Source organism: Pyxicephalus adspersus, chromosome 10 (assembly GCF_032062135.1).
Source record: "Pyxicephalus adspersus chromosome 10, UCB_Pads_2.0, whole genome shotgun sequence".
In the NCBI taxonomy this organism is placed as follows: Eukaryota; Metazoa; Chordata; class Amphibia; order Anura; family Pyxicephalidae; genus Pyxicephalus; species Pyxicephalus adspersus.
Genome location: NC_092867.1, coordinates 36,475,982 through 36,490,521, shown reverse-complemented (window position 1 = coordinate 36,490,521; position 14,540 = coordinate 36,475,982). Strand labels below are relative to the sequence as shown.

Genomic DNA, 14,540 nt, shown 5'->3' with positions numbered 1-14,540 from the left:
TCCTCTTCTAGCACCAGCAGATGGACCCATCCTCTTCTAGCACCAGCAGATGGACCCATCCTCTTCTAGCACCAGCAGATGGACCCATCCTCTTCCAGTAGCAATACCATGAGATATAGCTATCTGCTACCAAGATCAGAACATAAACCCCTTTTCCTTCTTTACAGATACCCAACAAAACAGGAAAAAGGTGTGAGCAGTATCCCTCAAGTAATAAAAACCATTACCCTTCCCTCACTTGCACCAGATGAACACTGAGAATAAATATCTGTGTGAATACAAGGCCCACACTTTGCAGTTACAAGCTGCTGACTTACTTTAATGCCTGTGTGTAATTGAAATGTGGCGTCACCCCCAAGAATTTCTGGATGCTGTCCATGGCTGAGGCTGGGTTGTTTCTCAGCTCTTGACCATCAACTATATAAAACTGGAGAAAGAAATAATAATGCACATGATTCAGTATTTACATTTGGGTAATGTGCAGCTACAGTGTAAAGCACAACAAACAAGGAATTTACAACCAGCAATACTATATAACCACCTGACTTACTTGGTTATGTGGGTAGTAGGTCAGCCATCTCTCTAGGTGAGTGGCGTACCAGCCTGGAACCAAACAGCGGCTCTGAAGGTTCTTCAGCGGTTGTGGGGCATGTGATCCGGCCGTTACTACTTGAGCAAAGGTGTAATTCTGGGCCACAGGGTCATTGTGCGCTCGCTGGTGCTATCAGGGAACAACATACAGTCATTTATACCTCAATATACCAAACAAAGGGATAAAAAGGCATCAATATCAGTGAAACCTGACCGTAAATGTTAATGTATAACATCACTACTCATTATTACAATGTCTAGGTGCACATTCTTCTTCCCAGTATTCCCAGTGGTACAGAACTAGAACTAGAGGAAGGTGTTCATACAGAGTTTTCCTAAATGTATACATTGAGAATCACCTAATGCTTGGTAAAAAACAAAGATTTGCTAAATGCGTATTGCATAAAATTTTAAGTTATTTTGAGTTGTCTTCCCAGAACCCCCTCCCCCTTTCCCTTTTTCCTTTGAATTCTTTGTATATTCTCTCATACACCTAGAAAGCAATGTATATAAATAGGACTGGAAAACAGACACTGGAGGGCCCCCAACATAAACTAGAAATCCTATGACCCCGTGACTACCCTATTACTAAACACAACAGACAGCAGAACACATCACCAATCTCCCACCATCGTTTTATTCCAAATCCTAGTAACCATGAAATGCAGTTTTACAAATCATTTCAGTGGCACAATATAAAGTAGTACTTTATAGTAAATGAAAAGAAAATTTTCATGCTTTTAGCAGAGGTGACCACGAATAGCCAAATCAATACTGAAACCTCTGCGGACTCTTTTCAGGTCTCTGATCTTGTATATGTGGCAATAATGAGCTTTTTACTGCAGCCGCAAACTCTGCTCACCCGGGCTAATGATGACAGTGTATATTAAAGTGAGAGCACGCCAACACCCGCAATGCCACTAAACTATTAACCTTTAAAGACCTTTCTACTAAATGCATTTTAAACATATGAACATTACACCACCGGGACCACACAGAGGATAGTGAAATGCAGACAAAAAGTCATTGCTTGACATCGGAAGATGTGCATTAGTAATCATTTGCCCTCTTATTGCTATATTGATAGGATTAGAATCAAATTCCGCAGTAATTCCAATCTCCTGTAACAGAACATTCTCATTTCAATGATAACCCCCCCCCCTTGTACTTCCCTACAGCTACACATCAGATAACCAGGGGATGTGGTGACCGCAGTCATGTGATCAACAATGTTTCCTTCCTCCACTATTAGTACTCTCATCAATAGCTGAGCTTTCCTAAACTGTACAATGAGGCAAGATGTGACAAGAAGAATTCTGCACATAATGGGCCTGAATTACCAAACTATGAGGTGAACTGCTGGAAGGTTCCTTTTTTAATAAATTCTCTTGTAAAATGACTGAAGTGCAGACAAGTTCACCACACTTCACATTTTATTTGATCAGACCCAATGTCTATTATTCGGCGCCTCTCATTATTTCTTATACAGCTTTGGAGGTCTTCTCTACTTTTATCTCAGGATTCAGACAGGGAAGTCCCGTTCCACTTTATGTTTCACTGTTCAGCTTCTGCTTTGGATTGGGGATGTTGATGAGGCCATGGAAAGCACACTGAACTGCCCCCCAGATTATTTTCTGTGCCATTTACAACGAGGCCAACTTTGGCTTTTTCTGCATGATCTTCTTTATATACTGGTATGAAAGTGGTATTCATGGGTTAGACTGAATGTTTTCTGGTGTTTTAGGAAAGAAAGGTAGCTCCTTGCAAACAATGCAAAGATCTCTAGATTTCCTGATCACCTTTATTAAAAGAGAAAAGGAAATCCAAAAGTCCCAATATAGCACACAAAGGAGTTTATGTTTGCCGGAATAAGAGTACACCATACACCTTGTTTTCTATTCTCCATTAGAATTTGTATTAAACATTGAAGGATTACAAGGTCAAGTGACCACTGCTAAGGAAAAGGAGAATGAGGCTTTTTATCAGGCACTCACCTGGTACCAGGAGTAAGCACGATCAACAGGACTGATGAGGATGGCAATTATTTTGGCTCTTGGAAGGAGAGCTGCTGCCCTTTTTGGAACCACTTCTGTGTCAAAGTAATTGGCGCTTTTCTCAAACATAAAATCTGTGCTGGCATTGGATGGTATGGGGAAGAAATCCATGTACCTAATGGTATATAGGAGAAATGCTTAATGAAACACATACTACATTTTCCCAAAACACAGCATATCAGTACAAAACAAAAATAATTACCAATCAATGCCTTTGTGATAGTTTACTCCATTAAAAAACTGAATCTCTTCAAAGGTAACCGGGCTTTGGAAATTGCTGGTGACAGCAGGGTGCATGGTGAGGAAAGTGTACAGAGCGGTGGTACCTGTGGGATGACAAATACATGGCGGTGAGGAGGGGTCAGTCATATCTGGTTGCCCTTGTACGTTATATGAAAATCACAAAATCTACCTGTCTTTTGGGGTCCAACAACAAGGAACTTGGGAAGCCTATCACAAGTCTTCTCCTTAGACCAGATGTCCTTATGTCTCTTGTCATCACAAGGGTTCTATTAAAACAACAAAGTTACAATAAGCATGTATTTGGACACATATCACATTATGTTTAGAGGTTATCTGGATCAATACCATACTCCATATTCATATAGCATAATATTTGGGGAAAAGAGGGCAGACATTCTTTTTAAGCAAAGTTTCCAAGGTCTTCCCATTAGGTTACTGTGTATTCTGCATTGTGATAACCAACATTTTCTGTTTCCTATGTTGGGTACATGAAAATACAAAGACATCATCTCTGATCCAGACAAATCAACACATTAGCCATGTGTGCTCTAAGCATACTTATATTAAACTAGGAAGGTAAAGTAGACATCCAACACCTTTTTTTTTTTAATATTATGCTATGAAGTGTATTTTAGAAGGACGATGAGCCCCATCTGAGAATACAAAGTTATGTTACAATAACTAACCCAAGATTATTACTATGTGAGAGACTTTTAGGATGCTGAATCCTGCCTGCCCTTGAGGTGGCGCTATCATGGCATTTCACATAACTAGCTACTGCGCTTCCAAAAAAACCAACTTCTTCTTACAATACAGTGTTCACTTTCTAATTAAGTGAAAAGATCAATCAGATTCCCCCCTCACCTGATAGAGAACACACTTTGCTATGGGGCAGAGATGTGTAATTTCAGAACTGAAAGGAGAAAACTATAAATCCCAGCAATTTAAATTTTGTTTTGGGTTATTTATTTTTATTGCATTGGTAGATGTATCACTTGAAGGGGGATGTTAGATTGTTCGTTTTTGTGCTTCATTTAGAAGTATATGAAATAGTCATCTTTTCTTTTCTTTTTTATAAATTAGTAGAGGTATCTTTTTATCCTTTTTATACCTTTAGTTTTGCAAATGTCTATTTTCTTAAAGCACTTGTTAAACCTGAAGTAAAACATTTGCCAAGCACTACACCCTGTGATGCTGGTCTCACTAATTCCATTGGAGGGCCTGATTTCTCTGACTTTGGGATCAGGCTCCACCCATCTGTCACTCCTCTGTCCAATAAGGGTCCCTCAATTGAATAAAAGAAACTGTGATTTTATTATACAGATGGATGGCCCAAAGTCTTGAAAACCAAACAATGACATGGTGGAAGAGGCTTTTCGAAATAAAATACAATATTTTGTGGTGCTTGCTCCTAGATGTCAGTTTTACTCTCAAGTAAAGCTTAAAGTGGCTGATTTTACATCAGGAAGCTCAAGGGGAATTTTAGATGTCCGGTATGGAGAATAAATATTCTGCTTACTTTAAAACACACCAATAATAATCTTTAAAACAAAAGGAGAGCAATGACTGTCCGGCATGAGTTTAGCAGCTCCATGCACACATTCCACTCTGTATATCTGCAACCTTTGAAACGCAGCAGATACAAACTCTATGTAATCGTCATGACATTCCTGTTCTGCTCCGAGGGCCACAAGAGTATTATATAAGGAGTAATGGCACTTACCTGCCACAACGGGTTCTTCTCTTGGGGGAAGATCTCAAAGTACTTCTTAGCCAGTTGGACAGGTGGCAGGGTCTGAAGTCTCAGGTTGGTCCAGCACTGCACAAACTTCACCAAGCTTTCAAACGTGTAGAGCCCCAGGCGGTCGTTGCCATAGTTCGAGAGATGTGTCATGAAGATGCTGATCTGTAACAGACACACACAGGGATTGCCATCTAGGTTAATTCTCTTAAGCACGGCACTTGGCTGTATAAACACACATCTATTATGAATGTGTCTTGCAGGGAGATAAAAGACTGTATGCAGGAAGAGGTGCTGTAGGTGCTGTGGGATTTTAGAGCATGGTCCAATTTTCTGGTTAGGATTCACATTCGCTTGATGTAAAGCAGTCTTTTCTTGACATTAACATGACATTACAGAGCTAGAACCATTGAATATTTCATCACCTCGCCGTGGTGTCCTGTTGAATATTTCAGAGGAAATCAGGGAAGGCTGCATTCTGCTCTACTTGTGCATCCCCTGCAGAACTCCATGCTATTGCTTACTGGATAACTTGCTATACGAATGACATGGGACCTTTTTGCAATGGAAATAGTTTAATAAATGTTGGAACGGCCAGATTATTCCAGTTCAGTGAAACAGAATTTGCCCAATGTAAAAAAATCACTCTGGATTTTCTTTTTAGTTCACTATTATAACATTTATCAGGTACCAGGACGCTTATGTGCAACTGTTGGATATTGGTTACATTATGTACACAGGGTGTCAATTAAATCTCTGATCAGATAGGATGATCAAATCTAGCTAATTTTTTTTTTTTAAAACTCAGAATGGCAATAGGTAGCTGAACATATTCACACATCTAAAAAAAACAATGATATACTTTAATGCATAAAAATATAAATCCTCCAATAAAAGTAGCCCACAGCATCAAAGGAAAGGATGCATATCAGATCTGTACATGACCTACACCAACTCTGATCTTTATATTCAAGGAGCACCCAGCAGAAAAATAAATATGGGGAAAAAAGAAATAATCACAACTTGTAGTGCTGCAGAAATAAGACACCCAAGGTGCCATGATGACTGCTATGCCCTGGGACCAGAAGCTAAAAGTCAGATTTGGGATTGTTACCTATAAAAACAAATGTCACCCTAGGCTTCCACAATGGCTCCTGAGTATACAGATCTGTGTTTACTTAATACTTTTCTTGCAGCAAGTCTAGAAGAAGAAGTAGGATGCCAGCAGCTGGAAATCTGTGTACTGAAGGTGTGATCGATCAAACAAACAGCCATTACTTTCCTCTTCTGCTCTTGATTACAGACTTCATTTTCACATTCTCCTGCAGCTCTCCCCAGTTCGCCTATACTGTAGCATGAAAATGATTTTTCAGTGAGCTCCGTGGGGTCCTCTCTGGTGGATGTCTGGAAAATCACATTAAAAGATTTGCACTCTCACATTCATTATGCAGTCCAAAGAACTGCACAACAGTGGAGAAGAAGCAAGCTGGCATAATGGCCACATAACCACTGGAGAGTCGGCCGCATTTTATACTCCATGCACGCACAGGAGCTTTCTGATATTACTTAAAGGAACAAACCTTCCACAATAATATACAACAGTTCTAGGCTTCTCTGCACCTCAATATCCACTCTGGACGGTTAAAGGTTTGAGGGGGTGCAATACCTCAAGTACGAGAGCTCAATATGAACAAGCTCAGTTATTTGTTTCAATGACTTGGCCTGTGGAAAATAAAGACAATCTATACTAAACTAACATTCCATACAGGTATACTCATGAGTTCATGGCAGGCAATCAAACGTACCATTTATAATGCAAATACAACCACTAACCTATACATTATTACATTGCTGGACTTTCACGTAGGGTTTTTAGACTGCAGTCCAATGAGATCTCATCCTACTATATCTATTGGTGTGTACAACATATTGAATTAGCAACCACATCTTCTGTCTCACCATTCCCTAAAGAAGCCAAAAGGCAAAACGCAATGTGCACCTCATACTACACAGTACCACCTGAGACTACACAGACTGATCAAATATTTTACTACCTGCATACTAATGGTAATGTAACAACTGAACCTCTATAGTTACTATCCATTAAAATCACATTAAAAATGTTCCACTGCTTGCTACTTTTTTGTTTCATAACCCCAACTCTTGACAGGGCCTGAAATTTTTAATCTAGGCTTTTACCTTTTTAAATTTGATGCAAATCAGACTTTATGCCTTCAATCTGGATCTGATGTACTGGAAGGCCTTTAATGCCTTCCTAATGGATTTACTGCTATGAAATAAAATCTATGCTCTCATGCTTTTATGTCCCGCACTCCCTGCCTGTACACCATCATAGGTGTTGGCAACCCATTATCCCAACATTGCCAAGTCCTGGAACTGGCATACTTCTCATGGTATTTACAGCTAGTGCCTTCTGCTCTAGCCAAGAAAATTAAAAATGCTGCTTCGTATGGGCTACCTGCCTGCTAATAGGCAGATAAATATAAACACTAGAAGGGGCTTAGATATAGAAAGTGGATGTATGAAGAGATATACAGTTAGGTCCATAAATATTTGGACATAGACAACTTTTTTCTAAATTTGGTTCTGTACATTACCACAATTAATTTTAAATGAAACAATTCAGATGCAGTTGAACTGCAGACTTTCAGCTTTAATTCATAGGGTTGAACAAAAAGATTGTTGAACAAAAAAATTGTGAGGAACTAAAGCCTTTTTTATTACACAATCACTTCATTTCTGGGGTAATTGGACTTAAAGCCTATTTCATGGGCTGGTGTGGGCAATTCCTTTGTTATGTCATTATCACTTAAGCAGATAAAACGCCTGGAGTTGATTTGAGGGGGAGGGGGTGCTTGTATGTGGAAGATTTTGCCGTGAACAGACAACATGCGGTCAAAGGAGCTCTCCATGTAGGAGAAAGAAGCCATCCTTAAGCTGCAAAAACAGAAAAACCACATCCGAGAAATTGTTACAATATTAGGAGTGGCACAATCTACAGTTTGGTACATCATGGGAAAGAAACAAAGCACTGGTGAACTCGGCAACGCCAAAAGACCTGGACGTCCAGGGAAGACAACAGTGGTGGATGATCGCAGAATAATTTCCATGGTGAAGAGAAACCCCTTCACAACAGCCAACCAAGTGAACAACACTCTCCAGGAAGTAGGCATATCGATATCCAAGTCTACCATAAAGAGAAGACTGCATGAAAGTAAATACAGAGGGTGCACTGCAAGGTGCAAGCCACTCATAAGCCTCAAGCCTTGGAGTTTCTTTGGATAGGTGAAACCAAGATCAACCTTTACCAGAATGATGGCAAGAAAAAAGTATGGAGAAGGCGTGGAACAGCTCATGATCCAAAGCATAGCACATCATCTGTAAAACATGGCGGAGGCAGTGTGATGGTTTGGGCGTGCATTGCGGACAGTGGCACTGGGACACTACGCTGCAGTAAAGGCCTGGCAGAGCATTAAAAAAGAGGAAACCCAGCATCATTGCCAGCAAAGGGTTTTCAACCAAGTATTAGAAATTAACATTTTATTTTCAGCTTTTTAATTTGTCCAACTACTTTTAAACCCCTGAAATGAAGTGATTGCGTAAAAAAAAGGGTTTAGTTCCTCTCATTTTTATGCAATCTTTTTGTTCAACCCTCTGAAATAAAGCTGAAAATCTGCAGTTCAACTGCATCTGAGTTGTTTATTTTAAAAGTAATTGTGGTAATGTACAGAACCAAAATTAGAAAAAAAGTTGTCTGTGTCCAAATCTTTATGGACCTAACTGTATTCTACTAATTATGGAACTCATTTTACTACCAAGATGTACAAGAAAATGTAACTAGGATTTATTCAGCACAGAAAACGTGCATTCAAGTCATGAACATGCATCCATATATCCAGTCTTCAGCAAGTAACATGTGGAACATTTGAGAGTTTGCCTAATTGGTTCTTTACTATTACAAAAAGTATCAGCTAGATGTGTGCAACAAGCAAAACTGCTACTACTGGAATATTTACACGGTGCTGAAGGAGTACAAATGATTCCTATAAGGTTTTAGCTTTATTCATAAATTCCCCCAGTCACAGCATTACTAAAGTATAAAACACTTCCTCTGACCACTTCTTAACTGTGCATATGTTTGGAGTGAATACTGGTCTTATGTATTCTGCAAGTCTATGGCAAAACATTGCAAATCTGTGATTATAAGTGCAGGGGTTGCAATTACACAAAATAACAGCAGCACAGACTTTGCTAAATGAGAGGCTGCTTGATTTATATCTAATCGTGTCACCAATTTGCTTGATTAATAAGCCTTAATATAAAGTTATGATGATTGTATTAAAAATACAGCCAAAAATATTCCTACTGCTTTCGATGGTGGGGGGTAAGAACTTGGATTTGCTTTTTTGTCTTATGGTTTCTCGTCTCAGTAAAAGTTAACAGAATACAAAGTAAGAGAAGTCTTTCCAGGGACACAGGTCAAACATTTTTTTAATAAAATAGTAAAAAAGAAAAAACTTTTTTTTTTTTTTTTCAATTATTATCCCAGTGACAGATATCAACAGGTAAGAAAGTAACAAATCTCTACAAAAGTGACACAGGCAGAACAAACTTGACAGCTTCACATTTTTCTAAAAAAAGAGAACTAATGTTTTGACTGGAGATTTGATAGTTACCTGGAAATATCATCAATGAAAACTTTGTGTACACGGGAGAACCCTGCAGGTTCGACAGAACTAATCATAAATCTATCTTTCCCAAATATAAAGCCCCTCAGTGTGCCATGTAAATGGAAGAGATTCTCAAACAAAGAAAGTACAGAGGGACTGAGGACAATTTACTCTGGTAAAAGGGTACTGAAGATCAAGAGAAAGGGGATATATGACAAGATGTAGCACAAGTATACATCAGAGGGACGTGAACTTTTAACCTGGTTCTAAGCATGCTTTCTCATGTCACCAGCTGAAATAGGACTGGTTGAAGCCTATTTACTTCTACACTGATACCAAACTATCACAAAAATAAAATACTACACTGTAATTCATGTTCTTGTCATTTGTATTACCATATGCAAAATGAGATTTACATTGCCGTATGTCACAAGAACAGCCTCCATCAGTATTACGCCTTTGTATTATTTTATTCATGACAATGCAAAACATGGATAACCAGTATTCCTATAGTACTAATCTGCTCTGTAAATGTACATAATGCCAGGATAATTTACATATCTGTACAGGTAATTTATGGAAGGTTCTGGAGCTTTTAAAAAGAACTGCCATAAGTGAAATAACCTTTGGAATTATAACAACTTCCTAGGTGTATGCATTGGTGTCCTGATGTGTATTTAAAGTCCCAATAAATTACATCCAAGAGTGTAAAGAATATTTATATGGTTTTCTAACTCCGCTCTGAAAACATTACGACATACTTTGGTAACAAGAAGCAATACAGAGTGTAACAAAAGCTTTAAAGACAAAACACAAAAAGCCCACCTCACGCATGTTATATACACAATATTGTATAGTGTGAAAAGTTTCACCTGTTTGGGTAACCTTAGCTAGGTTCATACCTGTCGTCTTTGTGATGTGTAAGGTTGGTAGCTGGCACCGCCATTTAAAGCACTGTAACAAGTGGAGGAATTGTGGTAACTAAATCAGGACTATGAGATGGCTGCATTGTAATGGCTTTTCATTAGAACATTCTCATGTCTTTCAAATCACTGACACCCTGGTGATAATGTTCCTTGGCCAAGGCTCAGTAAAATGATAGGACAGGTACCCTGCTGTTCCATATCACATGGGTAGGACGTATTAGGCACTGTGTATTCTGACTGTTCTCTGTACACCACAGTTGCATAATAAAATAAACCGATGACACGACATGCTGGTGATTTGTCATTATCTATACCCGTTTACCTGTGCAGAAATTTAATGCAGAACAGCACAAGAGGCCACATCAGATTCAGAGGAAGGGTTTCAGTATTTATTAAGTGGTTCTAAGCTTTAAATATTTAGGCATATACAAAAGACATTTCTAAAGAACACTGTATAAAAAAAAAAAAAAAAACTTTACGAGTCAAGTGTGAAAACCAGAACACAACCAGTAGTTTTTGCTTCATTCAAAGCAAAGCAAACTGTGTTTATACGTTCTGCCTGAATGCAGTGCTGTAATAAGAAACCACAGGAAACAATATTCTATGTATTTAGACAGACAGGTGATTGCTGATAGCTGTAGGACCTGTTCATATTATATCTGCTAGCACACAGTGTGCTCATAAACACAACAGGAACCTGCAAAACCAAATTTACATGTACAAAGAGCAATCACAAGGCTGGAACGGACAGTCACACGCTTTGCTATAGAGTAGAGTATCAAGCAAAGCAACATTTTTATCTCAATGATTACAGCGCAGGAGCGGTTCCATACGTAGATAATTGCATATGTCATGTTTTTAGATACAGCGGAGAAGAAGCCTAATTGCATATGTCATGTTTTACTTTACTATTGTTTGGACCTTTTCTGATAGCTAGGTGTCTGCAATGCTTCAAACACAGTGTGATACTCCCCCACCTCTTAGATTGTAAGCTCCTCTGAGCAGGGTCCTCTCCTGTGTCACTAGCTGTATCTGTCTGTCATTTGAAACCCCTATTTAATGTACAGCGCTGCGTAATATGTTGGCGCTATATAAGCACTGTTTATTATTAACCACCCGACCTTGGTTCAGGTTAAAAAAAAATTGCAATTATCGATAAACCCGAACTTTTCTCACTGTATGAAAATACAGTGAGAAAAGTTCGGGTTTATCGATCACTTACCTGGTCCTGCTGTGATCATCCAGCGTCGATCTCCCTCTCCAGCGTCGGGTGCCTTCTCCGAGAAGAAGCAGCCGGCCGGCTTCTTCTTCTCCGTCCGTAGCGCGTACGTGTCCCTCGGCGATGACGTCGGCGTGTGTGCGGGAAATTCAAACTCATTCAAACACATTTTGTATTGGATTGAATACAAACTCCTGTATCCAATCCAATACAGAATAATTCAAAATAAATACAAAGTATGTAATTGGTAAATTCAAGCTCTCATTTTGTATTGGATTGAATACAAAGTCCTGTATCCAATCCAATACAAAATAATACAAAATATATTTATGTGGTTTTGTCTATAGGTATGTGACGTTGGACACTAGGGAGGTGTTTTAGAAAAATATATTACTATACAGTATACAGAATTATCGCATTTTCAGCATTTTTCATTTATTTATGTATTCTTGTTTAAGCTGATTTTTGTGTCTTTTATTTAATTTTATTAAAAGTAATTTTTTTTTTTTTTTGTTTACATGATTGTGTGTTTCAAACATTTTTTATATTTATGATATCTACTAGAACCCTGTTCGGACATATTTCTGTTACAGGTCTACAATTTAAAAAAAAAAACAGTGTAACGCTTCTGGTACAGAAATCTAGACATCAGTGTAACGCCCAGGAGGTTAATAAAATTAGTCACTTGTTAGCTCTGTTCAATTTAAAAAAACACATTTGATCTTGCTATCAAATTTGTAACTTTCCAAATGAATCTTTCATGGCTTGCAGTCACCACTTGATTGGGTCATTGAAAAACTTTTCCAACACATTTCAGTTGTACGCAAACAGATAATTATTTTCCATGTTTCTGGTATGGCTACCTCTGTACACTTGGTCACCGGCTATAGGCACAGCCACATTAGCAAACCAGAGACACTATTGTGACTGATGGAGCATTGAAGAATCAACACATTCACACTGAGGAAGTGAACATTCAGACTTAGCTAAGTGGAGAAAAGAACCATAACTCCTTATAAAGGAAACACGCGTTTTATTATTGTTAAAGCGACCAAGAGCTTTAAGTGCACTTAACCTTACCTTAATCAGGACATTATTGCCTATATATCTGCATACACTGAGCAAAAATCGGAGGCATGCTAGTAGTATAAGCATTTATCCTGTGATGTAGAATGAGGGATTATCCTGGGATGTCTTACAGTTTAAGTTTGCCACTGTAGGGGGCAGTATAACCAGAAGGTGAATGATTTTCTTTATCCCTCAATTGGCCTGAAAGAACTCTGCAGTTTCCCTCTACACATTCTCATACACTACCTCCTAACAAGTTAGCTCATCTTTTGAGGTATTTGCTTGTTTAGAATTTGCAAAGAACTTGCTATATATTAATGACTGTATCTAAATGCAAAATGTCCTAACACTAATTCAGGAGACTTATCTTCAGGCTATTGGAGACCATAATGAAATGTGCCTTATTCATCAATAGTGATTACTTGGTCTGCAGAGTTCCTTCAGTGGTTTTACCAAAGCTACATAAAAACATTCTTCCCCAAAAAGGTGTGCCAAGTCTTTCGTCTGCATTTGAAGCATATGTGATTTAAATACAGAGGAACGGGTCAGTGCGAAAGTCACAATTAGGGATGGTAGAAATCGTAGTGTAGAATAAGTTTTTAGGTCCGCATATGTTTAAGAAACGCATTTTAACAGTTCACTCCCAGAAATACACATTACACACACTACCCGTTTAAACTATATTATGGCTTACTTGCTTGCAAAAAACATGCATGACTGAGGTGCAGGTATGCGTTACATCGGTACACACAGCCTTGTTTTAAGTTTGTTTGTAAAAGGGGCCATAACAGAGAAACAAACAGGTTTCTTAAACATTCATGAGAATGATGTACAGATAACCGATTGACACTCTTTATTTAAGACTGGAGATGCACCCAGGTCCCTCAGCACTGTAACTTCTAAAGTTTTATCATACATAAAAATACTGCAGGATAATGGCTGACACTTCAGCAATGCCAGACTGTGGTGTCTCATAGTAGATTTGGACAGCCTGTGCAATAGACACATTGGTAAAATGTAGAACCTGGTTGCTGCAGACTCTCTACAATCATAGGCATACCCAAATTCCAATAACTTACCGGGTTCAGAAGGACCGTCAGGAAGAGTTCACCACCACGAATGGACTTATCCAGCTCTTTGGATCCACCTGGATATTCATTGTAGAATATTGTGTGAGTGAAAAGTCCACAGGTCTGTCTTGGTAACACCTTGAGAAAAAGAAAACACATACAAATTTTAGGGCACTCCAACACTATGCAGATTTCTTAATATACCCTCTGTACCTTCTAATATTTTACTATGTAGTTTAGGTTATCCACCTTAAAGCCGCAGAGAAAAAAATAGCTCTTCATTTAAAAAAAATTAGATCTTCATTTGGTCTTTTTTACACTGCTCTGCACTGACTGGAGGAGTAAAATGAAGCCAGAACTACAGCACAGCCAACAATGAGTGACATTTGGCAAATATCATGCCTGGCTAAAGTAAAGAAAATAACGCTGCATAGATATGAAGAGTATAACACAGCAATTGGATGCCAGGTTTTACATAGTTTATTAGTCTAGATCACTCTGAACATTATTGGATTTGTCTTAGGTGCCCATTGGTATAAAATACCAAGTACCCTGGATAGGTAAAAGATGGAGTTCTGCTATTATGTCAATACTTTTAAAAGTCATAAAAGGTTACGATGGAGGTAGATTTAAAGTACTATGCTGGGAAAGTTGTTTAGGGGGAGCTGGCTGGAGATAAGAGTTATGAGTGCGAGTTTAAAACCTCAAAAAATATTTTACCATATTCACTAATTGGGGTTTACCTACATCATATGGGGTATTAGAACTAGTTTATTAACTTTTGATACTGAAGTGCACAATCTAGAAACAAATACTATGAGAAAATTCTTCATCTGCATCAGAAACAGAGATGCCAATATCATGAACACAGCAAGATACGTTAGCAAAAAAAAAAGATTCATGAATGAGGTACATCAGGAGCAGAACGGGTAATCTC

At 38.4% G+C, this 14,540-nt stretch overlaps 1 protein-coding gene across 1 annotated transcript in view; it reads right to left on the bottom strand.

Moving 5' to 3' along the window:
• Window positions 1-14,540, bottom strand: part of NDST2 (N-deacetylase and N-sulfotransferase 2) — a gene marked incomplete in the record, with an annotated part of 86,695 nt that overhangs the window by 4,272 nt on the left and 67,883 nt on the right. Inside the window, 7 exon segments of the mRNA XM_072425084.1 lie at window positions 318-427; window positions 551-721; window positions 2,586-2,760; window positions 2,848-2,971; window positions 3,058-3,154; window positions 4,612-4,794; window positions 13,613-13,741. Coding sequence (XP_072281185.1) covers window positions 318-427; window positions 551-721; window positions 2,586-2,760; window positions 2,848-2,971; window positions 3,058-3,154; window positions 4,612-4,794; window positions 13,613-13,741 — 989 coding nt within the window.